General features: G+C 51.8%; 9 protein-coding genes and 3 non-coding genes across 12 annotated transcripts; 6 read left to right on the plus strand and 6 right to left on the minus strand.

The window, feature by feature from the left end:
* Nucleotides 1-170: 170 nt before the first annotated feature.
* DL89DRAFT_325337 (terpenoid cyclases/Protein prenyltransferase) lies at nucleotides 171-1,490 on the plus strand (the record flags this gene model as incomplete). Its single annotated transcript, XM_040891521.1, has 1 exon — nucleotides 171-1,490. The coding sequence occupies one exon, from the start codon at nucleotides 171-173 to the stop codon at nucleotides 1,464-1,466; it is 1,296 nt and encodes a 431-aa protein (XP_040740026.1). The 3' UTR covers nucleotides 1,467-1,490.
* On the minus strand, nucleotides 1,441-3,988 carry DL89DRAFT_270504 (uncharacterized protein). Its single transcript, XM_040888739.1, has 3 exons — nucleotides 2,584-3,988; nucleotides 2,398-2,488; nucleotides 1,441-2,374 (listed from the first exon to the last, which is right to left on the minus strand). Exons 1-3 carry the CDS (start codon nucleotides 3,879-3,881, stop codon nucleotides 1,496-1,498), a joined length of 2,268 nt encoding a protein of 755 aa, XP_040740027.1. The 5' UTR covers nucleotides 3,882-3,988; the 3' UTR covers nucleotides 1,441-1,495.
* Nucleotides 3,989-4,056: 68 nt separating this feature from the next.
* On the minus strand, nucleotides 4,057-5,612 carry DL89DRAFT_78385 (phosphoglycerate mutase-like protein). The gene has a single exon (XM_040892074.1). It carries the CDS (start codon nucleotides 5,559-5,561, stop codon nucleotides 4,311-4,313), a length of 1,251 nt encoding a protein of 416 aa, XP_040740028.1. The 5' UTR covers nucleotides 5,562-5,612; the 3' UTR covers nucleotides 4,057-4,310.
* A 1-nt stretch (nucleotide 5,613) lies between these two features.
* On the minus strand, nucleotides 5,614-7,062 carry DL89DRAFT_307835 (uncharacterized protein). The gene has a single exon (XM_040890924.1). It carries the CDS (start codon nucleotides 6,570-6,572, stop codon nucleotides 5,703-5,705), a length of 870 nt encoding a protein of 289 aa, XP_040740029.1. The 5' UTR covers nucleotides 6,573-7,062; the 3' UTR covers nucleotides 5,614-5,702.
* Nucleotides 6,734-13,117, plus strand: DL89DRAFT_286673 (uncharacterized protein; the record flags this gene model as incomplete). Its single annotated transcript, XM_040889880.1, has 13 exons — nucleotides 6,734-6,995; nucleotides 7,070-8,951; nucleotides 8,983-9,582; nucleotides 9,641-9,785; nucleotides 9,971-10,126; nucleotides 10,167-10,567; nucleotides 10,617-10,722; nucleotides 10,751-10,840; nucleotides 10,872-11,089; nucleotides 11,193-11,329; nucleotides 11,391-11,894; nucleotides 11,977-12,207; nucleotides 12,306-13,117. The coding sequence occupies exons 1-13, from the start codon at nucleotides 6,770-6,772 to the stop codon at nucleotides 13,115-13,117; spliced, it is 5,508 nt and encodes a 1,835-aa protein (XP_040740030.1). The 5' UTR covers nucleotides 6,734-6,769.
* Nucleotides 13,118-14,797: 1,680 nt separating this feature from the next.
* DL89DRAFT_t132 lies at nucleotides 14,798-14,870 on the minus strand. Its single transcript has one exon. It is a non-coding gene; the product is annotated as a tRNA-Ala (tRNA).
* A 51-nt stretch (nucleotides 14,871-14,921) lies between these two features.
* Nucleotides 14,922-15,363, minus strand: DL89DRAFT_270507 (uncharacterized protein). Its single transcript, XM_040888740.1, has one exon. It carries the CDS (start codon nucleotides 15,357-15,359, stop codon nucleotides 15,141-15,143), a length of 219 nt encoding a protein of 72 aa, XP_040740031.1. The 5' UTR covers nucleotides 15,360-15,363; the 3' UTR covers nucleotides 14,922-15,140.
* An 812-nt stretch (nucleotides 15,364-16,175) lies between these two features.
* On the plus strand, nucleotides 16,176-16,246 carry DL89DRAFT_t130. The gene has a single exon. It is a non-coding gene; the product is annotated as a tRNA-Gly (tRNA).
* A 610-nt stretch (nucleotides 16,247-16,856) lies between these two features.
* DL89DRAFT_t131 lies at nucleotides 16,857-16,929 on the plus strand. The gene has a single exon. It is a non-coding gene; the product is annotated as a tRNA-Arg (tRNA).
* Nucleotides 16,930-17,364: 435 nt separating this feature from the next.
* DL89DRAFT_270510 (uncharacterized protein) lies at nucleotides 17,365-20,415 on the minus strand. Its single transcript, XM_040888741.1, has 7 exons — nucleotides 20,318-20,415; nucleotides 20,155-20,240; nucleotides 19,967-20,068; nucleotides 18,739-19,917; nucleotides 18,171-18,647; nucleotides 17,657-18,103; nucleotides 17,365-17,622 (listed from the first exon to the last, which is right to left on the minus strand). Exons 1-7 carry the CDS (start codon nucleotides 20,346-20,348, stop codon nucleotides 17,491-17,493), a joined length of 2,454 nt encoding a protein of 817 aa, XP_040740032.1. The 5' UTR covers nucleotides 20,349-20,415; the 3' UTR covers nucleotides 17,365-17,490.
* Nucleotides 20,416-20,587: 172 nt separating this feature from the next.
* DL89DRAFT_227073 (U6 snRNA-associated Sm-like protein LSm6) lies at nucleotides 20,588-20,824 on the plus strand (the record flags this gene model as incomplete). The annotated part of the gene is made up of 1 exon (XM_040884840.1): nucleotides 20,588-20,824. One exon carries the CDS (start codon nucleotides 20,588-20,590, stop codon nucleotides 20,822-20,824), a length of 237 nt encoding a protein of 78 aa, XP_040740033.1.
* On the plus strand, nucleotides 20,616-22,614 carry DL89DRAFT_270511 (uncharacterized protein). Its single transcript, XM_040888742.1, is given in 7 exon segments — nucleotides 20,616-21,069; nucleotides 21,152-21,394; nucleotides 21,632-22,122; nucleotides 22,179-22,292; nucleotides 22,327-22,387; nucleotides 22,407-22,502; nucleotides 22,535-22,614. 7 exon segments carry the CDS (start codon nucleotides 20,998-21,000, stop codon nucleotides 22,571-22,573), a joined length of 1,116 nt encoding a protein of 371 aa, XP_040740034.1. The 5' UTR covers nucleotides 20,616-20,997; the 3' UTR covers nucleotides 22,574-22,614.
* The last annotated feature ends 43 nt before the right edge of the window (nucleotides 22,615-22,657 follow it).

A 22,657-nucleotide genomic window follows, 5' to 3' on the forward strand; every position in this document is an offset into this window, starting at 1 on the left:
GGAGCGGTTTGAGCATAGACTATACCTGCTCTGTGGTGATCTCTGCTTATTTCGTGATGGCGATCAAGGCGCTCTCAGTATCGGAGAACCACACAGTTCGCCTCTCTCCACCGTTTTCTCCTTGCCGCTTTTTTTTCTCTCATTACACTTTTACTTTTTTTTTATTTGTCATGCCACCACTCTTTAGTTTCAATTTCCGCTACGACGACAACGAGTACGAGACAGAGACGTCTCTTGCTCAGTTCACAGTGGAGAACTCGATCGGCGACCAGTACATGCGATATATTGACCCTGACACGCTTGAGCACGGCGGCGAAATCGATGATACGCAGTACCGGCTATCGCGGCCACGGCACGAGCAGTTCTTAAGGGATGCGATTGCAGAGGGGTCTGGGCTTAGCAAGTACATGGACGCGCTGCAGCCATGGCTGATATTCTGGTCACTCAATTCGCTGGCAATCCTGGGCAGCGAGATCAGGCCCGACCTTGCAGAACGTGCCCTAGAGAGCTTGAGGCTTATGCAGGATCCGAGTGGCGGGTTTGGCGGTGGCAATCGCCAGATTCCACATCTGGCCGACACATATGCAGCAGTGATGGCGCTGACATTGCTTGACAGCGATAGGGCACTAGAGGTTGTCGACAGACAAAAGATGCACGAGTGGCTGGTGCGGTTGAAGCGCAGCGACGGATCCTTTTACATGCACGAAGGTGGCGAGGTCGATGTCCGTGGTATATACTGTGCGCTAACAGTGGCTTCTGTGCTCAATATCATGACACCCGAGATAACCGCGAACTGCGCAGACTTTATAGCCGGATGCCAGACATGCGAGGGCGGCATTGGCCCGTATCCTGGAGTCGAGGCCCACGGCGGATACACGCTATGCGGGCTAGCAGCACTTGAGATCCTTGGCCGCTCAGACATTGTTGATCTGAAGCGGCTGTCGCGGTGGATGATCCTGCGGCAGATGCCATTTGAAGGCGGGTTCAGCGGCCGCGCCAACAAGCTAGTAGACGGATGCTACTCGTACTGGCAAGGCGGGTCGTTTGTGCTGTTACAAAAGGCACTGAAAAGGTCGCAGGTGCAGGACTACTTGTTTGACAGAGAGGCACTGCAGAGGTACGTGCTGGCGTGCTGCCAGGCGCGCGACAGGCGCGGTGGACTGAGAGATAGGCCGGGAAAGTCGTCTGATCTCTACCATACTATGTACGTCCTGTGCGGGCTGTCGTTAGCGCAGCATTACGTTGGCGTGGAGCCCGAAAAGGTTGTAGAGAACATCACTTCGGTATTCAGCGCACCAGTGCGGATGATACAGTGGGGCTCAATCCTCAAGGGGCTCAAAGTGCTTGGGCACCGGTCAAACCTGGTCAAGCCCATCCACCCGGTTTATGCAGTGCCGTTTGCACCACTGTATAAGGCTATAAAGTATTTTTACTCTCTGAAACCGCTCGCTGAGAGTTTAATTTAAAATAGACATTTTTCAAATATTAGTGTACGCTATGCTACCTGCACTAGGACCACAGAGTCGTCGTCTATGGCCAGTGAGGACCGTTCAGATATTTCACACATGTCACTGCATGCCAGCGTAGTGTTATTGCCGGCTGCCGAGCCCTGGTTACTACTGAGCGAGACGGTGGCCTGCTCAACGCGGTGGGGCACCAGCTTTATCTCAGAGACGCCTAGATTGATCAAAGTGCAGTGAGCCGGCAAGTTGGCTGCAGAGTCGCCCAGGGAAATATCGGGGCGGTGGAAGAGCTGGACGGTAGTCTGCCAGTCCAAATTGACGCCAGTGGTTAAGCTGGTCGACCGCGGCGGTGCTTGAGAGTAGTCAGAGCAGAGAGATACATGGCTCTGAACATCTGAACTGGAGCCGGTGGATGAGCGCAGAGGGACAGCGGGATGTGAGACCGCCGAGGCATAGTACACATCGGGTAGACTGCCATCGGAGCCCGAAATGTCAAACACCTCGGAACCTGGTCCATCCTCAGATGATGACGATTCGATCTTGCGCTCCCTGATCTTTGACATTGTGTTGCGTCTCCAGCCCAGCCCGCTGGACTCGAGCATAGGCTCGTCCAGACCCTTCATCTCCGCACTCGACACGCTGGTAGTCTGGCTGGTGTCTGACGACTGGCAGCTGACGATATACTGCAGCTTGCCAACGATTTGGTTGACATCAATGCCTTCAGGAACAGCGAGCCTACCATACACCGGCTCGCTGGGCTCGATCCATGTAGGCTGGGGTCTTGGAACCTCGGGCCTAGAGAACTGGCTAGCAGCCAAGTGATCCAGACTGTAATCTTCGACAGCCATGCTCTCAGCAGCACTGCGTTCGCCATAAATCGATCTCGTGCTGCCTTGCGAAACACCCTGTTTCTTGACGATGGCCCTGCCAATACCGTGTACCGGAGTGGCAGCTGCAGATCGCATGTGCTCATTAAGACTGCTGAAATTGGTGGCATCGCATGGTATTGCAGGCGCATCGCAGGGCTTGCGGCAGGCGGCATGGTGTTTTGAAGCCATATATCGATATTTTCGTCCACATAGTCCGTCGGCATACGCACTTTAGACTGAGCAGAGTAGACCCGGGCGGTGGCTCGGGGAAGGCAGGCGTGCTATATCCTGTCGATGAAAAGGCGGATGGCGATGTCTGGTAAAGCTGGTCGGCATTGACAATCTTTGGTCGGCTGGACTGCACCACCACCGCATTAAGGTGGGCAATTTCTCTAACAAATGCCGAATGCTCTTCTTTCCTGTACTCGCTGTGTGTACGCATGCAAGATGTGCACCGCGGCGGCGGCACGACAATGGTGCTACTGCTATGCGGCCGGAGTGCCAACAGAGCCCCATCAAGCGAGCAGGTCGACTTGATCTTGACCTCGTCAAAGTCGTAGATACGCGCGCTACCTGCATCGCTCTCGTCATCCTCATTTTCGTCGTCGTCGTCATCATTGACAAGCCCGCTAGTATCGTCGGTAGTCTCGTGAAGACCATCAGCCTCCAGGCTCTTGCGCATACCGTCGATGCATGTCGTGCTGGCGCTGTATCGATCGAGGTTATTGCTGGCGGCAAGAGGCTGTGATGCGAACACACTGACAACAGGCGGTAGCCCTATGCTGCTATCACTGCTGTGGATGGTCTTCAGCGGAATGTACTTTACCCGTGCCGCGCTCTTCACATGCACTGGATCGGGCTTATACAGCGGCTGTACCCTGATGAGTCCAGGCAAGTACCCTGAGCTCTGGTATGCCAATGTGCTGCCACGGGTGGCCTCCAGCGAAGGCCGATTGGACGACGGCAATGGTGACAGGCTGCGTTCAACTGCATAGAGCTGTGAGCGGGGAACCAGCGTCGGTGTTGTGTGCATATGCTCTGGCAGGTACCACCGCTGAGTGGCACTAAAGGCATCGAGAGCCGATGTGACCCTGGTGACCTGCGACGTTTGTGACTCTTGTCCTGCAAACGGGAGCTGGTGCTGCCTTCCATCAACCAGCCGATTAATCCGCCTATACGTATACACCGAGCTGGCAGTGGCTCCAGTCAGTGATATGGCCCCAGTCACTACATATACGGAGACAAGTACAGCGGTAGACGGGTGCGAAAACGTGAGGCCCAGGGCAGCTATTCCTACAGGCACAAGTGACACCACACATAAGACAACAAACTGCAGAACGAGCTTGACGACAGTGCGGTCCTTCTGCATGTCTGCGTGTCTGCCAAGCGTGGTGGCGATGCTGTCTCTTGCTATTGGGTCTGCTGAGGGATATTGTCCAAACTCGGAATCAAACGAGGGTGTGATGTGCAAGGTGTCTGGGGATGATGCTGTGTAGAAATACGATGAAAAGGAGCTGAGAGCCCTCCGAAGGCGCACAATAGCAGACATCGTTTGTGTGTGTGCTTTGATGGTGGAATAGTAGGCGAAATATGCGTGGAGCAACCTACAAATGAATGAGGGTGGCTAAAGTGCGAATATTAGGTGATGCTTGGAAGGGAAAAGAAAAAGGCAGAGTGTGCTCGCATGGGTTGTATACCGCATTGACAAACAGGCGGCCCTTTTGCCCATGAGCGACGACATACACTGGCATTTATCGGTTTTACCGCGCAGCCCTGTGCCATTTACTAGCTGGACACATATATCAAAGCAGTTTCTTTTATAAGGCCGGGTGGGAATTCTCAACGGCGTCCTTTCGGGCAAGCTCTAAGCGTGGGACGAAGGCACAGCGCAACTGGCCAGCACCCGCTCCCCATCAGACGAAGCACAAGACCTAGACTCCAGCAGTAACAAAACTTTCTTTATTGGCCCACGAAGCCGCTATAAATTTAGCACCGAGCAAACTTTTGCAAGCTCGCATCCGACGTCATTTCCAAATGCTGTGTGCAGGGTGGAAAGCGGGCAAAGGTAGCTTCCACCGCACTGCTGAAGCCTGATGGGCTGCTCATTGACAAGCATGCGCACTAACAGCCGATGAGACAGGTCCTGATACAGCTCAAAGATGATGTTGGCCGAAAATGGCACCAGCAACGAGGTCTGGAATCCGCGCGCCCGGGCTTGACTCAGGGACATGGCGCCAGTGACTGCCATGTCAGACGACCCCAGTGCGCTGTCAAGGTGCATCAGCGTGCTCAAAAACATGACGGTCTCTGCATGTCCAAATTTGAAGATGGCTAGCGCGCTCCCATGCTCAAGCTCATCAAGGATTTCCGAGACAAGGCTGCAGGCAATATGTCTGTTGATATCAGCTCCATCTGGCCCATATACGCGACTATATTTGATGTCGTTGCGCAGTTCAAGCCAAAAGGACATAGGCTCATCAATCAGCGAGCACCACTTACCGTGGTTGCCATACAGTGCGAGGTCGTAGCCGCAAAGCAAGTACAGCGTGGCGATGTCGCCCATGGGCAATAGTGCGCCAAGCTTTTGTTCAAGGCGCGATTGTATGCGGGCTGCGTGGAGTGAGTCAAAAATAGCCACCTGGCTGCTGATGTCAGCTGACATTTTCTGCTTGTAATGGCTCCACAGTGGACAGTTGTACTTCATAGCTAGCGTTGTGTCGTTAGCGCGCGGGATTACGTTCAGGTGACTGGAAAGGTCAAGCGCCGACATGAACGCCATGGCCGAGTCGATGGATCTAGCAGACTCGGAGCTCTGAAATCCAATGGCTGTGGTGGCGGTGGTGTTCAGCAGGTCACGGTAGCGCTTTAGCGCACGCTGACCCAGTCGGTGCATGTCGGTGTGGCCGGTGCTAGCCAGCTTGCCAGCATTCTGGTCGTCAATAAGATCGGGCGGCATCCAGTGTGCCGGAACTTGTATTTTGCCTAGTAATTTCCGGATTCTCGCCATGTCGTTGAGCATTGGATACCGTGTTCCGTGCCGGCTTACGTACTGGACTTTGACCAGCGTCACATCTGATGGCAGAGTAAGTTGTTCTGATGCATGATGGGGATACGATGTCTTTGTGCTCAAATGCAACTTGCCCCTGTACTGCCGCTCATCGCTTGACCTGTGAACTGTATACACAGCTGCTATGAGGCAGAGTGTCAAGATACCATAAAGTTTAGACATGTTGAGAATGCGAACAGTAGTGGCTTTTTTGTCTCTGAGCGCGCATTGTGCGCATTTCCTGGATGATTCTCAGAAGTGTGTGTAATGGGCCGTCAATATCCAGACATTGAAATAATACGAACACGAATACGAGAAACACATTTAAACCACCGAGTATCCACCACGGCGGCGGCCGCTGACGATATCCCAGATGTGCTGCGAAAAGTCCATAACCAAGTACGGGAACTCACGCCAGAACGCCAGGTTCGGGACAAGATCCAGGCCGGTAGCGTGGACTACAAAGAAGTTGTAGAGCAGGCCAAGCACAAAGTAGAAGACGAAGCCGACGAAGAGGAACGAGAAGACAGTGGAAAAGAAGCCGCGGCCGCTGACCTTGTCGTCGCCCTTGTCGTCTTCAGGCTTCTTGTCCTTCTCTCCATCCGAGCCCTTGTTGCCGTCGCCGCTATCGCCCAGAGCGCAGGCAGCAGGGACTCTCCACTCGAGCTCCAGCTCGCCATCCTCGAACTTTTTGACAACGGGCAGCTCGTCGTTTTTCTTATCCTTGTCGCAAATAAACTTGATGTCTGTCTTCCACTCAACCTTGTCAACAGAAATGCCCTGCATCTTCCAGTGGAACTCCTTCGGCTTGTCGTCCCCTGATGTCTTGGCCTCAATCTTGGGCTCCCGGTCTGACTTTGGGCCACCCGCGACAGCATTGACTTCGGTGACCCGGTTGGCTTCCTTGCCCTTGTAGTTGGTCACCGATCGGCACACCCAGGAGTCGGCTGGACACCGGTCGATTTCAGGAACGCTGTCGCCGTCACCCTTAATCGCGCTGCAGGGGTTCAGCGTATACTTTGTCCCGGTAATAGTCGGCGGAGTTGTGGCATTGCTCACCAGCGTCACATCACGCGCCAGTGCACTCAAATCATAAGCGTGCCCGGCAATTTTCAACGTTTTGCAGTCAAAAGCCGCGGAGGCGGCGCTCAACGAGGCCATTAAAAGGGCAAATGTGCGCAGCGAGGGCTTCATTTTCTTCAGAGCGAAACTATTAAAGAGAGAAAGAGGGAGAACAGGAAATGCAGGCAATTGGGAAAGAAAACAATTTTTCTAGTGCCCTCATGGCCAAATGGGGAAGAATCGATGACGAAAGGCGTCGCGTTTTTTGCTTTCCCTCTCTCCCACTCTCTATCTTTTTTTTCTCATACTTTTCCTATAGATTGCGTTCAATGCCAGACAATCTCGACGGCGTACGCGAGTCCAACTCCCCCGTGCCCACCCCATATGACAGTCACGACGACAACGAGGCATGCCAAGAGCCACCTCCCGCTGACAAGGAAGCTGGCCAGCACAGCAACAAGCATCATGCGACCGCGCTGACGCCAATGGCCACCAGCAGTTTTGAGACCGACCTGTCATCGCCGCTTAGAAACCGCAACGAAGACCGCTCTGGAGGTAAAGTACTCGATGCATACAACCCAGCGCATATCGAAGACGGCTTTGCTGAGAGCATACATTGGCGCACGTAGTATACAAGAGCGATCCAAAGTATCAAAAGTACGTGCAGTTGGTCGAACGTAACCTGCAGTCATTCGACTATGTCAGCGAGTGGGCCGACGTCACAGCTTTTCTTACAAAACTGAGCCGTGCACTCGAAATCTACCAAAAGTTCGCCATCGTGCCGCACAAGGAAACGGTGGCCAAGCGCCTGGCACAGTGCCTGAACCCGGCTCTGCCAACGGGTGTGCACCAAAAGGCACTGGCGCTATACGCCCAGATCTTCAAGCAGATTGGGCCACAGCAGCTGGTTGTTGATTTGCCATTGTACTCGTACGGCCTGTTTCCCTTCATGCGCAATGCATCAATGAAGGCGAAGCCGCAGCTGATCGAGATCTTCGAGCAGTTCTTCATCCCGCTGGGCGCCAGCCTGCGCGCATGCATGAAGAGCTTCACCATGGGGCTGCTGCCTGGCCTGGAGGAAGGCTCGAAGGACGTGTTTGACCGTGTGATGAAGCTGCTCGACAAACTCAGGGACACAGTGGACCCGGCGTTCTTCTTCCCCACCATGTTCCTGATCATGATCACAAACGCAGAGCAGCGTGAGAGTGCATTGAAGTACCTGGCCCAGCGTCTACCGGTGTTTTCACAGCAGGAGGACCTGGATCAGATTGCAGGCGAGGATTCGTCTCTGATGGTGCGCGCGCTGGCTGCAACCTTATCGGATTCCAAGACCCTGGTGCTGCGTGCCGCTCTGGATCTGGTCATGACTCGCCTACCGCTCAGGACGAATGTGCTGGGGGATAAGGACTTGGCACTGCTGATGAAGCATGCGTCGGAGGTCGTTTTGAAAAAGGACATGTCGCTAAACCGCCGCCTGTACACGTGGCTTCTAGGCCAGGGCGAGACTGAGGCCGAGCAGTCAGCGTACTTTGCAGAATACTCGCAAGGCGCTCTGACAAACGCCCTTCTGGGTTCATTTGCCGCATTGAGCTCCAACCCCGACCAGCAGCACACGGTCCTCAGAGTCCTGATCGGGCTGATCGATAGACCTGACATCTCGCAGCCCATTCTCGATGCAATCTTCATCCCTCTTTTGCGCCTGCTCCTTTCAGAGCGGGATGCGGCTACGGAGAAAGCGTTGCCAGCAAGGCTGGCCAGCGTGTCACGCATGTTTATGGAAATGCTCGATCCAATCTTTGTCTGGTCTCAAATCATCAGCCAGCTGGTTGGACCAGTGGTTGGATCCGGTGCCCCGCTCAGCATAGAGACGATGACGCGCTCCCTGCAACTCCTGTTGTTCTTTGTGCAGACATTTGATCTTGACGACGACGCTACGCTACATGTCCACTTGCCTATGGCCCTGCTGACGGTGCTGGCAACCCTGCAGCGCGTATTGGATCTCGATGAGGTTCGGAGAAGCCCGCAGATCGCCTGCTACTTTACACGCATCACCATTGACATTTTCACGCGTATCCCCAAAGCAGCCTTTTCCGCCAGCGAAGACGACTCTGCCAAGGCTGTCCCGGTGGAGCAGCTATTCGATACTACACGTATGTTTTACCGCATCCGCAAGCCTGAGGATCCCGAGGAAGTCGACGCTGTCCAGATTGACAAGTCTGCAGCAGAGGTTGTACGCGGTTCGGGACTGCTGATATCGATAATCCGCCTGAGCAAAAGCATTGTGGCCAAGCTCGGCAGCCAGGCTGTTGCAGAATCTGCGGGCACCTGCCTGTTCCTGACCATGGCGCTGGAGGACACCTGCCACATCATGCGCACTGCCGCTACATACTCGCACAGCCTGCTGAATGACCCGACGCTGGCCAAAATGCGAGCTACCGCTTCCCAAGCAAGTGGACAGCGAACACCCGGATGCCTGGGTGCCGGTGCTGATTTCAACCTTCGCTATATCCAGTCAGTTCCGTACCATGGACGTTGCATTAAGCACATTGCTGGATTTTGCCGACCACAAATCCTTGCCCGTCAGTACTCTGGCTGATCCGTCAACGCTGCATCCGTTTGTTGAGAAGCTGTGGAACTCGTTGAAGCCCGAGAACATGCCAAATCATTTCCGTGCCTCGCAGCTTCTGTACCAGCTGCGCAAGCAGGTGGATGCACGTGGAGTCGAGCGGCAGCTGGCTGGGTTGCTAGGGGCTACCAGCTTGGAGGACAACGAGTATTCAGACGAGCTCTCACGTTATTCTGTGTTCTGGTACAATCTGCGCATGATTCAGCGCGAGGTCGATGACTACGACCCTCTGACATTTGCCAGGCTGCTGCTTCTGGTGTTGGATAATGCAACGGCTACCGGGGATTCCATGACCGATTTGCAGCGGCATATGGCGTCCAAGGCATGGATTGATGCGTCGTCGCTGGAGTGGGAGCATATTCTGGAAACACTTGTGTACCTTCTTTTGCTGAGTGTTCGTACACACAAGCACCGGTACCAGACCACGCTATCAATGGGAAACACGTCGGTGCGCCAGGAGTATACACGAGAATTCGATTACGGCCGGATCAACTATTACATCGACACTATCCAGCGGTACCTGGCATGTGCTGGCGACAGTGTCGTTCGGCAGATGGCGGCTACTGTGCCAAAGAACCCCAAGTGTCACTGACGAGTGCGAAGCATTTTCAGACAAGACTGCAACATGGATGCAGCTACTTTGTGCAGCTGTTGCTGAATTCGCCTTGACCGACGCCCCTGCCTCTGGCGTAGCGACTAGCACGCGCCATGCAGTTGAGGTGACGAAGGACCAAAGCCGCCAGACTGGTTGGCTTATCTGGTTTCCCGACCCTCAGTAGCCTGGCCTGCCCAATTCATTGCTAGCCTTCAAAGCCGTGTAATTGACACGCTGCTCTTCTGTATACTTCACCGCCGCCCGTCGATCCAGCCACCACTGCTGGAGCTGCTGGTGTCACTGATCCAGGCACCTGTGACCGCTAGATCCGAGCAGACAATTGTATCTGCTGCTGCCAGCAGCCAGGAGCGAGCTGGGCTCGGTGGTGTTTCGGACTCTCCCCTGTTTGCGCGTTCTGGTTCTGGCTGCGCTGACGTTGCAGCTGGATGTCGCCGCGCTGCGCAAGTGGGTCAGTGTGATTACCACCTGCTTGCCATATATCCAGGAGCAGATTTCAGCAGTCTCCCCGGCGAACCGCAACGACGATTTGGATCCTATGACCACGCTGGTGGTCCCATGTGTGCAGTCCTTGCGCCTGCTTCTATCGCAATGTGCCGAGTATTTTGCGCGCTCCAACGGATTGCAGCACGAACAGCATCTGTCGGTCAAACACCAACTGTCCAAGCGCATTCTGCCACTGTTTGCCATCCCAACTGCCTCGGAATCACTGGTCAAGGACGATGGTGACCATACCAAACCGAACTATGAATATCGATGTACTGGTGACCTTATTGGACGCATTCGAGCTGTTTTTGACGCTGGCGCTGAAGAATGCCGACCGAGTTCCGGTTTCAGCCAGCGTGCCCCCGCGACCCAGCTCAAGAGCCAGCGTGTCGAGCGTCGACAGTAGCGGCTCTGCGATTGGATCCATTCCGATTCTGAAATTTGTTTCGAGCATCTTCACCCTTGATGGCGAAACTGAGGACAGTGCTCCAGAAGCCACCGCTGAGACATCTACTACGAATGCCAACAGCGATTCAGAATCCGACAGTTTTTGTCTAGTATCAATTCTGGCCGGTCATTCGCCAGGTCTGGGATGCCTTTGATTTCAACCTGCCACGCAAGGCACCAATTAGCGACCAACAAGTACTGGACGACTTTGGGCTGCAGGACGCTGCTGTGCGCAGCGGCTCTATCCATATGCAAGCAGGCAGTGCATTCGCGAATCACACGGATCCTCGAGAGCGCTGTTGCTGTACAGCAGGCAGAAGTCACCGAAGCTGCTGCTGCGCTGTGGATTCGTGATAACCCGTCGTGGATCAGTAACCTGACAGGTCTCTATTCGGGGCAATGCTTCCGGTCGTCGCCGCCGGCAATCGTCTGTATCGTCGTTCCAGTCGCCCATGAGCCCGGTGTCGTCGACCCACCGTGAAATTGAAACCGCTTCTGTAAAGTGGCGTCAAACCTGATTCTGCGTGGGTCTGGCGAACTACTGATCTGTTTGAGAGTGTACCGGGACGCACGCCTACAGCAATTCTCCTTACGCTGCTCAACAGCCTTGCATATACGGTGCGCATGATTTGAGTCCAACCTCAGCTAGCACACCGTCACCCATGTCGACTACCACTGGCAGTGTGGTCAACGAACGCCCCCACATGCGATTCTCGGGTATGGAGGATCGTTGCTCTGGCACGTTTCATCGAGCTATATACGCGGCACAGAATCACAGCGCGTACAAGCAATCCGCTGATCCCGCACGTCAACTCGATGCTGCGCGAGTACAATAACAACGCGCAGCAGTTCAAGCTAATCCTGCCATTTGTTCTTCGCATGTTCACCGAGCTATGCGAGCGTATTGCAAGCAACTCGCAGACACAGGATGCGACGCAAAAGGCATATTCGCGCGAGCTTTACGAGCTGTATGCGAAAATGGTCGACAACTGCATTTTGATCTCGGGTCGCTCGTTCGATCAGACCACGTGGCTGAGGCGCACCAACGCAGATACAAATTCCCAGGTTGAGCTGGTGGTCCGCACTGACGCGTCAAACACTCCCACTGACGATGTGCGTGTGGTCTCAGAGGCCGACGTCATTGAGCAGATCTTGACGTACATCAGCCAATCGGTCATTCCGCAGTTTGCACTGCTGGTTCCCGACTATGAGCGCCAGGTTAACATTGCTACCAATCTGATGCACTATGCGGTAACACCGGCGCTGAAATCACACATGACTGGTGGGTTTAGCGGACCGGCACAGACCCTGACGTCGCGGTCTAAACACTTTTCATTGATCATTGACTGCCTGACCGCCCTAAGCCATCCAGGCGTCGCTGATGAAGGTGTGGCGCCGCGAGGTGTGGGATTTCTTTTGCGACGGAAAATTCTTCCCCAGCTCGACCGCTGCCGACCTTGTTACGATGGCACCCGATCTTATGCCCTGGTGGCGCCACCTGGTCAAGACCCTGCTGGCTTCTGAGAAGGACAAGTTTGCTGAGGTGCTCGCTAAGGTTACGTCGACCTCATCTGGACCGGCACTGTTTGCGAACCGTGAGCACGAGGCATTGTTGCGCTCGCTTTCTGTGCGTAGGCTAAGCTTCTCTGTGTGGGCGGGCACAGTTAACCAATATTTGCCGACGCTGCCACAGATCCAGGAAAAGCTAGTGGATATCCTGAAAAACAACCCACATCCAGCGGTCCAGATCGAGGTGTTCCTGTGCCTGCGTGTTCTCTTGTGCCGTGTATCGAGCCACCACATGTCGAACTTTTGGCCAATGCTGCTTACCGAGCTTATGCGGCTGTGTCTGCAGCAACTGAGGCGCGAAGGGCAGCGAAGAGATCGACCAAGCCAACCTCTTTTTGGCTGCATGCAAGTTCCTGGACCTGCTGCTTTATCCTGGGCACCGACGATTTCTTGGTACACCAGTGGATCTTTATCACCGACACTATCGACGCTCTCTACGGGTCCCGCAGCGCCTCGTACGCCTTGCTGGACCAGCTCAGCACACGCCTCTTGTCGATGCCGACCAGACATGGAATCCGTCGCGCCCATGTCTCGGTTGGCCTGGATAATGGCACTTATCCTGCTCTGTTGATAACCGACTCTGATGATCCAACCAACCTGGTCTACCAGCAGATGTCGAGGCGTGGTGAGGAAATTGCTGGAGAGCTCAGTATGAGCGAGGGAAGCCTGCAGTCACTTGGTACCCGCCCGTTGAAGCGCCCGATCATTAGGGTACGGTCGGTCACATCCATTCGCGAGCTCGACGCGTTTGTACACAACGCGTCTGTGCAGGCGTATCAGACCGCATATACAATGGCGGAACCAGACATGCAGTTCATTGAGGCATTGCTGGTCAGCGATCTCATGTACTTCGACTTTGGCTCTGTTCCTTCGAGCAATATCTACCAGCAGCAACAACCCACGGCTGGGACTCAAATCCCATCTTCGGAGTTTTAGATTTAGCATAATGCTCGTGGTCCATAATTTGCACAAAAGCATGACTGTTCAAACATCTAAGCGAATCGTATGGTTGCCATGCTGATGCTTTGTATATTTCGACTTTTCACCATGATAGACAAAGCGCAGAAAGGATCTCGCCGTGCTGTAGCTAAATACTACTGGGATGAATCCACACTTAACCAACGTCGCCGGATACGGCTCCAGCAGCTGGAGCGTGAAAACTACAGTGCCTTGCCAGAATTTGACAATAAAACAATATCGGTTGACAGCAGCAGCATCGCCAGAAGCGAGAAGAAAGTGGGCCGACCTCGTACAGCTGCTAGCCAGACTGCATCCCAAGTTAAGCCCGGCAGTAGCTCGACTATCGTGATCGGTGCCGCCGACGAAGGATCAAAGCGCGTCCACCGCAAGCAGACACAAAAGATCATCCAGTTCAAGCGCACATTTGCTGATATTCTTGCGCAAGAGACTGAAGGCGGAGGCGGAGGCAACACACTGCATTATTTGTCGTGCTTGTCAACACCGCTGCGGTGCCAGCAAGGCGGATCTCCAGTCATCCGCCCCTTTTGCTCTGTGTGCGGCTATCGTGGGCTCTATGTCTGTGTCGAATGTGGAATGCGGTATTGCTCACTTACGTGTAAATCGACTCATGCGGATACCCGCTGCCTAAAACATGTCACTTGAATAAACCACCTTTAATATGCAAGAATATAAACTGATAGGATACATGCAATAGCTTTCTAAGTAGCATAGGGTAGTTAAAATTCGCATATTCTTTCCAACTCACTTGGATGGAAATGTCATCAATAGACCTTGACGCAGTAAACAAAACCTTCGTGGCCATACTGTTCCCAGTAGCAATTCGCACCTATGAACCGAACTTACCTTGCCTAAATGTCATTATATTGATATTGAATAGGTTCCTTTGGATACAAGATTTATCCGTTTGGTTGATGGTTTGCTATCTGTCCTATAGGCACCATCTTAGATTCAGGAATATACTGGTGGTCATTCTTAGACTTGTAAATTTTAGTAATTTGCAATTTAGTTAGTTGCATATTTGAATAATCATTTTCAGAATAGTTTTTTACTATACTATTTTAGCATAGATATTATTATTATTATATCCAGAATGTTTTATGCTATAAATGATTACTAAGATAGAAAATATTTACTATTTACCAAATACTATTAGTATCTTAGAAAAAGTAAATATGATTCAACTAGGCAATTATTTAGGGCTAATTATCTTTAGGTAACAAAAGTCAATATCTTAATAGATATAGCTAAGCAACCAAAAAGAAATCATACTTACTGAAATTTTCCTAAGATACTGAGAGCAGCTTTAGGTGAAATGTTTATTTCACTAAAAGTACCAAAAGTTATAATATGCCTAAACAATTGATAGGCAGATAAGTAACTCTGTATAACCTCTGTTGAGCAATAGCTATATGACACAGCTTACTTCATCACATAAGGTGAGCTAGTAAAATATCCTAAAATAATAGTGGTCAAGTATAGAAACTACTATGAAAATATGAATTGTAGCTCCTGCAGAGATTGAGGATAAAATATTTGCTGCATTCCTTATAATCTCTGATTCCTAAGCAGCTTTGCAAACCAAGCTAGCATCTTCGCTCAAACAATTACAGAGAAAGCAAAAAATAGGCAAAATAATGGAGGACCTGGGTATCGATCCCAGTGCCTCGCGCATGCTAAGCGCGCGCTCTCCCATTTGAGCTAGACCCCCTGAATTAAGGAACCCGATCCAATAATGAATCCGAATTACTTCCCAATTTCTGTGTTATCGCTCGGTGGGAGTGATAATATGCTAGCAAAGGAGCTAGCGTCGGAAGAGCTCGAACCGGAGCTCAGACGTCGGGGAGAGAAGGTCGGGATTGTAACGGGTTATATTGGGAAACAGGTTCTGAGTCAAGGAATATTCGGGGGCTTGTTGTTCTTGTCTTGTCTTGTCAGTCTGACTTCTCCATATATATGGAGTAGTCAACGAGTGTCTTGGCTATGCTTTAGGTGTAGCATATACGATAGGAATTCCTGTGTTAGGATCCGTAAGAGGAGCATAAAGGGCGGACTTGTTCCGTAGACGAGGCAGTGTACTTGTGCTTATATTGCGAGTGGAACCTTGTGCGTGTGTGACGTTGTCTTGGCCCGGGTCTTGATCTTGATCTTGATCTCGCAGGTGGGCTTCGTCATGTTCATGCTCATCCGAGTTGAGCATAACATCTGAATCGGATGAGGAAAATAGAATATGCAATACTTCAGAACTAAGGTCCTTTAGGGGTTTTTGATTATTACTAACATTTCCCTCCTTTCTACTACTGGAGGCTATTCACAGTTACTAAACTATGTAAAAGATATTTAAAACTTTTTAAACCTCTAAAACTTTTTGTTTGCTTATGATTATAGTACTTCTATGAAACCCCTATTAGCATCCCTAAAAAATTTCAGTTGATTTCTTATGACCTAGCCTCTATCTTAGTAGAAGCATATTAATTATGTATCAACTGAAATTTTTGGGATACTGATAGCGATTTCATAAAAGTGCCCTATTTTAGTATTAGTATTTATTAGTTTATATAGTTGCTAATATCTTTTTAGATATTACTAATTATTCTGGCTTTTAAAATATTTCCTATTAGCTAGTAAATGATTTATAATTTGTTAATTAGTTCTTCTGATAAAAGATATTTAGTTTGCTTAAAATATCTTAACTGTGAATGACCTCCAAGATACCTGGTAAACAGATACAGGTCAGTGATACTACAAACAGAATATCAATTCTATAAAATATTGGCTATTTAAGATTAAGATAGAATAGGTATCTTCTTGAAGTAGCAGAAAAGTTGCTAGTAGAACCTATAACTAGTAAAGAATAATACACCTATATCTGATTATATGGAAGTGTACAGAGTCCAGAGTAAATGCGCTGAAAGCAGAGGAGTGCGTAGTCCAAACAGTGTCCGAGTCTGACAATGGCAAGCTATTCTGTACATTATATACAGTTTAATTTTCGCAAGAAATCAGAGAAGAACTGGCGTCTGTGGTCCAGAGGTATGATTGCTCCCTGCCACGGAGTAGACCCGGGTTCGATTCCCGGCGGACGCACTTCTCTTTTGCCTCTCGCCCTCTATGAGCCACCTCTTTTTATACGCCAAACTGTTTTTGTTTAGCCACCTGTTCTACATTGGGCAACACCAAAATCAATGACATTTTACTGCATGATTTCTTAGTAGGAAACTATTTTGTTCATCCATCATCTTACCGACTTCGTCATGTGTCGTTGTAATTTGTATATAACCGTATTCTCTAGATATTGTTTTACTGTGAATGTGAGGTGAGTTGGCGTCAAATGCTCAAATAGAGGAGTACACTCTGCTTGTAGTAGACTAGCTACATAATAGCGTCGATCATTCTGCAAAGACTTTTATTTATGGACAGCGAATACCCTTCAATTGTTTCCTATTTTGAAACTGCTCCTTACTGACAGGCAGCTGCCTTCAATATATACTGTGGTATACTTTGCTTAATCTTACAACCATGGACACTATAAAGTAAATCGGACTATTTGCAAATATATCTAACTATATGAATAAGGGCATGTAGTTGGAACTATCTAGCAGGGTTCTAGACTTGTTTTGTATCACTGTGTCAAGTCGATCCTCTATCTCGTATATGCTTTTAAAATCTGGATCTCTCAGAAATTGAGCTTGTCACTGGCCGCGTGGCCCAATGGATAAGGCGCTTGACTACGGATCAAGCGATTCCAGGTTCGAGTCCTGGCGTGGTCGACATCTTTTTATTTGCTATCACTTCAATAGTTCCTTTTTGTTGAGGTCCCCCCAAGTCTCGTTGGCTCCATCGTCCGCAACGGCCTCTACACATGCATGCACCTTTTCAGTTTGGCGTGAGTTTCCTTTGTGAACTGCGTGTTATTTTTCATACCTTCTTCCTCTGGCAGCAGCATTATCTGGGCAGAGTCCACGTCGATATCTACATGCGCATTGCCGCAATTTGTCGAGAAACTAGTGTAGGTGTTGTTCTGCCCACTCAGTGTAGTCAAGTACTAACCGTCGAAGGGTAGTGGCTCGTTCCAAAAGCTATCTGCCGAATGCAGAAGTGCAGGGGTTGTCATCAATAGGTAGTTGTAGCGTCCGTCCTAGGAGGAAATGGATATCAGCAAACTGTAGCGCCTTTCTTTGTGCTCTTCATTGCTCCATTGTTCTCACCATTTTAACGTCACATTCAATATAAGCAAAGGGGGGTAGCAAGCGTATTCATGTTGTCGTACCACTCCAAAATTGATCACGATTCTTCATCTTGTATCGATATGGGTAGGGCAGCATCGGCATTTATGACCGGCGTTCCCATTGCCCAATCATGTTCTTGACAGAGCGCAGCCATCCACTAGCACACTGCTTTGTTGTCGAGGTGACCACAGACTTGCGGCGCTCACACAAAAAGTCGGTGACTTCAGCCAAGAACTCCGTCGTCAGGACTCATCCAGTTCTCGTCGACAGCATCGACGGCATCTTTGTCAACCCATGAGCGGAGCGCGTAGACCTGCTTCAGCGCAGACTTGCGTACTGCAGCAAGCGCCTGGGCAACAGCACGCGAAGCTGCCGAGTGTCGGTGGGACGCTAATGCATGCTTGACCACTAGTGCATAGCTAAACAGCTCAGTAGAGGCAGCGAGATCCCGGAGAGTCGTTGTGGCCAGCTTGCCCAGGTTCTCGGTAGTGCTGCTGCTGTCAATGTCATCTGGCAGCGAGTCAGTAATTGTGGCAATGGCCACATTGAGCTGATCATTCAAGTCGTCCTTGCTTGTCGATGCATGGATGTAGAGCCTGGCGAGCTGGCACACGCCATTGCAGAGGGTAATGTCCTGCGGTGACATGGATTGAGGATCGCTGGCCAGTATCTCCTCGAGCTGGGCGGTCTTCTTCTCAAGCAATTCGGCGTCGTCCTATGGAAATGAAGTGCATGATCTGCGGAATCAGCGAGTTGGATATAGCCCAGTCCTGCTGTGGCACAGGGAACGGGCGCGTCAACTGCTCCAAGTTGGCATCGGACATATCGACAGGCGTCAGCAGGGGAACAACTCGGGTATCCCGGTTATCGTGCAACGCGGCCATCATCTCGGGGGTCTTCTCCAATGGCTCGATATGTGCTTCTTCCCACAGAGTCAGCAGCTCGGTCAAATCTCCGTGCTCAAAGACTTCACCGCGCAGGGCGAGTCTGTGGGTGCAGACGCGTTGTATCGAGTTCATCAAGTTGTCCTGAAACTCGATGAAGTCGGTCAGGTTAGAGTACGAGCCCTTCTCGTAGATTGTTTCAAACTCCCTGGGCATGGTTGACTGGCCGCGGTCGTAGAAGGTGACGCCCTCGTAGCACAACTCAAGGTCGGGCATGAAGCAGCCAAGGGCCATGCCGTGACCATTGATCATGTACCCAAGGGTATCATGCTGAATGTTCTTGATGTTGAGGAGGCCATGGATGGCCTTGGCACGCTCGTAGCTCGACAGGTAGAGATAGAGTCGCAGTGGCGTAGAGTTTCAAGTGGTAGGGGTTCTTGTTTTGCTTGATTCCGGCTTCAAGCACCACCAGGGCCTTGAACAGGATTGGGTGGCGCTTCTGAGGTTCGCTGGGGAATGCGACAAAGGCAGACTGGATCAGGCGCTGTGCTGATAGAAGGACCATGTCGCTGCAGGCGGGCCAGGCCTCAACCGAGGCGTCCGAGTCAAGGCCGAATCTGAGCATATCGGCGACGGTTGCGGTCCACTGCTTGGCACTAGACTCGTGGGACAGCGCCTGCAGGAGATAGCTGATCTTTTCATAGTTGACCCAGGCCTGCGCCTGGCTGTCGTTCTTGTCGGCATTCTCTTTGGCGCTGTCCAGCAGCGGGGTTAGAAGGGCGCGGTGGGCATCGATTGTAGCCGAGCGCTCATCACCACTGCTGAGCATGTTGGTGTGGGCAACAAAGTAGGGCATGATGTCCGCGTAGCAGATGGCCTTGTGCTGGAATTCGTTGACAAATGCCCACATTTGCGTGCTTAGGCTGCCCAAGGCTGACTCAAGGACCGCCGTTTCACCGGCCTTTGCCAAACGCAGGGCGAGTTCGACACGGGCCAGTGCAGCATTACGGTTGCGACCGCGCACAGCGCCCCAGCGCTGGATATCGGCGACAATTAGGTTGATGGCGCGCTCCTTTGCCTGCTGCTGATCTTCTGCCTTCAAGCCAAGCACAGCAGCTTCGATGTAGTGCTTGTAGTCGATCCAGTTATCACGGTCCTGAAGCGAGCTGGCGGCGGCGGCAGTGGCACCCTTGATGTCATTTGTCTTGAGGAAAAGCTCGATCCGCTGAGTGACCAGATCAGCGTCATTTGCGATACGCCGGGAGAGATCGCCGGAGGCAGTCAGTGCATCAAGCATCTTGTCGTGCTTGCCCTGCAGTTCAAGAATCTCCAGATAAATCCGCAGCTGCTCCGTGTTCTGCAAGCGGCCATCCACCAGCGCCTTTTCGGCCATGCGCTCGGCCAGCGTTAGTTGCAGCTGATTCGACGCTTGCGACTTGTCTTCAGGGTATTTGGCTTGCAAGAGCAGGCCCACAATTACCCACCAGGTGTATTCGTCGGTCTTGTGCTGCTTGCTAAGCTGGAGGGCGGCCTGGTACTGGGTCGGGTACATGTGGTTGCGGGCAGCTGCCATGAAGATACAGCGGTTGAGTCGTTCACTGCCAGGGTCATGCTTTAGGCCGGCCTGGTAGACCTGGATCTCCTTCTTTTGGCATGCCCAAAGTACGGTACGTGTGTGTCAGGCCCTGCTGGACATGCGGGTTCTTCATTGCCAAGGGTGAGCTCAAAAGCTGCTGTCCTAGCATCATCGCATCATCGGTCTCGCCTGTTCTCGCCAATGCAAAAGATTTCAGCGCCTACCATGCACAAAATGCGGATTAAGTTCTAGATCGAAGGGCGATATGCGATTATATACATGCACTGCAATAGCTTATTTTTTTACCTTGGCACTGAGGTGGTTCGGGTTCTTGCGGAGCAGTCGGTTGCACTCGCTGAGGGCGCGCTTCATGTCGCCAATGTCAAGTGCATCTAAATCGAGAGTCGAAATTCAGTCTCAGGCCTTTGGATACTGTAGGCATGGCTCTGGACCAAAACATGCTGCTTACCGTAGACTGGACGCAACTGGCGATTCTCCATTTTGTCAAAATGTTCTTTTTGAAGTGAATAAGTGGGATGGCTGGGAGAGCAAAGAGAAGCAAGGAACTAGCTATCCATCAATTACGAGGCAAAAAAGTTTTTTTTTTCCGCACATGAAATTTTGATTTCCTAGCTCCCCATAACAGAGCCACTGGCGATGACGTACAGGCAAAGTCGAGCAATGTGACTAGCGCAGGCAAGGAAAGCACTAAAACTCAATATACATCCTTCAACACATAATGTCTGAGCAGGTTGCCAAAAAGTCGCCGACAGACTTCCTCAATAGCATCCTAGGGCGCCGGGTGTTTGTGCGGCTGAACTCTGGCATCGACTACAAGGGGGTGCTTGCATGCCTGGACGGGTACATGAACATTGCGCTGGAGCAGACAGAGGAATACGTGGACGGGGAACTGCGGAACCGGTATGGCGACACATTCATCCGCGGAAACAACGTTCTGTACATCTGCGGGATATAGAAAAAAGCGAAGCCCGATCGTTACGTATGCAAGCGCTTTTCCGTTAGGGTAGTCAGGTTTAGAAAATTTTTTCAATGAAATAATCGTCAACCGCTTCGCTGCGTGAACCCTCTCTGGAAAACTCTTCTTTCGCTTGCTCTTTTATATTGCTACAGCACAGTTTTTTTTATACAATGGACGATTTAGTGCAAAACTTTTGCGCAGTTACTGGTGCTGAAGCCGATGTAGCGACTGGGTACCTGCAGGCAAGTTCTGTCGAGACAGAGGACAGCGGGCGATTCACTGTTGGAAATTCGTTGGCCCAATGCTGAGGCTGTTTCATTGTAGGTATCGGATAACAATGTTGAGCAGGCGGTGTCGCTGTACTTTGAGAATGGCGGACGGCCTCTGCAGAGCCATACCTCAGCGCCCGCAGCCTCGGGTCCAGGCAGCAGCGAAGGTCTGGGCAGCTTTGCTGGCGGTGGCGAAGACAGCGTGCGTGCTCCGATTGCCGCCCAGCGTGATGTGCTCGTAGCGGATTACGGAGGCGGCTCCTACCAGTCCTACGGCTATGCGCGCAGCTCTGGCGGGGTTTGGGCGGCACACACAGCACTCAATCTTTAATCAACACCGTGGCGGCGGCGGACCAGTTCCGTTCAGGGATTTCGCACAGGAGGCTGCCGAGCTGGCTGACTCCGATTCTGATACCGAGATTTCACCTGTGGCGGCCACGTCGTCTCGGCGCGACCGGCTTGCTGAGCTTTTTAAACCGCCATTTGACCTGATGTTTGTGGGCGACTTTCAGGCAGCGCGGCAGGAGTCCCAGAGGACGGCAAATGGCTGCTGCTGAACATCCAAGATGTTGCTGACTTCCGGTGCCAGGCGCTGAACCGCGACATCTGGAAGGATGAGCTCATCAAAGATATTGTGGCCAAAAACTTTGTATTCTTGCAAATTGCGGTCGATACCAGTGAGGGCGGCAGGCTGGCCAGTCTGTACAATACGCAGGGGGAGTTCCCATTCATTGCTATTATTGACCCCAAGACTGGCGAGTGCCAGCGGGTGCTGAGTAGGTTCTCGAGGCCAAATGATTTTATGGACGACGTCATGTCGTTTTTGGCCAGCAGCCCAGCGGGTGCAGCAGGTAGCTCAGCAGCAGCTCGGGCCACAGGTGGCATGCGCTCCAGTACCCGGCCGGTGCATGAGATGACTGAGGAGGAACAGTTGGCAGCCGCTATTGCTGCCAGCGAGCTCGAGACCCACCACGAGGGCACACAGGACGACCCAATCGACATTGTTGACTCGGACGACGATTTCGAGTCGGATGGATGATGACGACGATGACGACGATTTCAGCTGAGATCCACACCATCAGCAGCTCATCATACTCGCTGCCCGACGCCGACGACATGGAGGTTGAGGATACCTCACCCTCACCTGTCCGGCTATCAGCTCCCCAGCCCGCAGTGGACCTCGGCCCAGATGCCTGGTACAAGACTCTGCCAGCGATTGCTCCACCCGAGCCACCGCTTCGGCCCCACAGTCACTCGTATCCAATTCCGCCTGCCCAACGGCAGCCGCGTGGTGCGCCGGATTCTCAAAGTCCGACAAGGTGTTGGTCCTGTTTCAGTACCTGAAGGCGTCGGTGGCGGAGGCGCAGAGCGAAGTTCCCGAAGTGCTATTTATGCGTAGTCGTCTTGTCCGAGGCCACAGGGCAAACCATCGAGGAAGGCAAAGCTCGTCAATGCCTCAGTAACAGTCGATATCTAGCACACTCGTTAAATAAAGCCCTGTGTTCCTTTTTGAGAAAAGCAGGCGGGTTGGAATTGTGTGCATCTTGTATTACCTGGAATG

This window comes from Linderina pennispora, assembly GCF_002104995.1.
Source record: "Linderina pennispora strain ATCC 12442 chromosome Unknown DL89scaffold_19, whole genome shotgun sequence".
In the NCBI taxonomy this organism is placed as follows: domain Eukaryota; kingdom Fungi; phylum Kickxellomycota; class Kickxellomycetes; order Kickxellales; family Kickxellaceae; genus Linderina; species Linderina pennispora.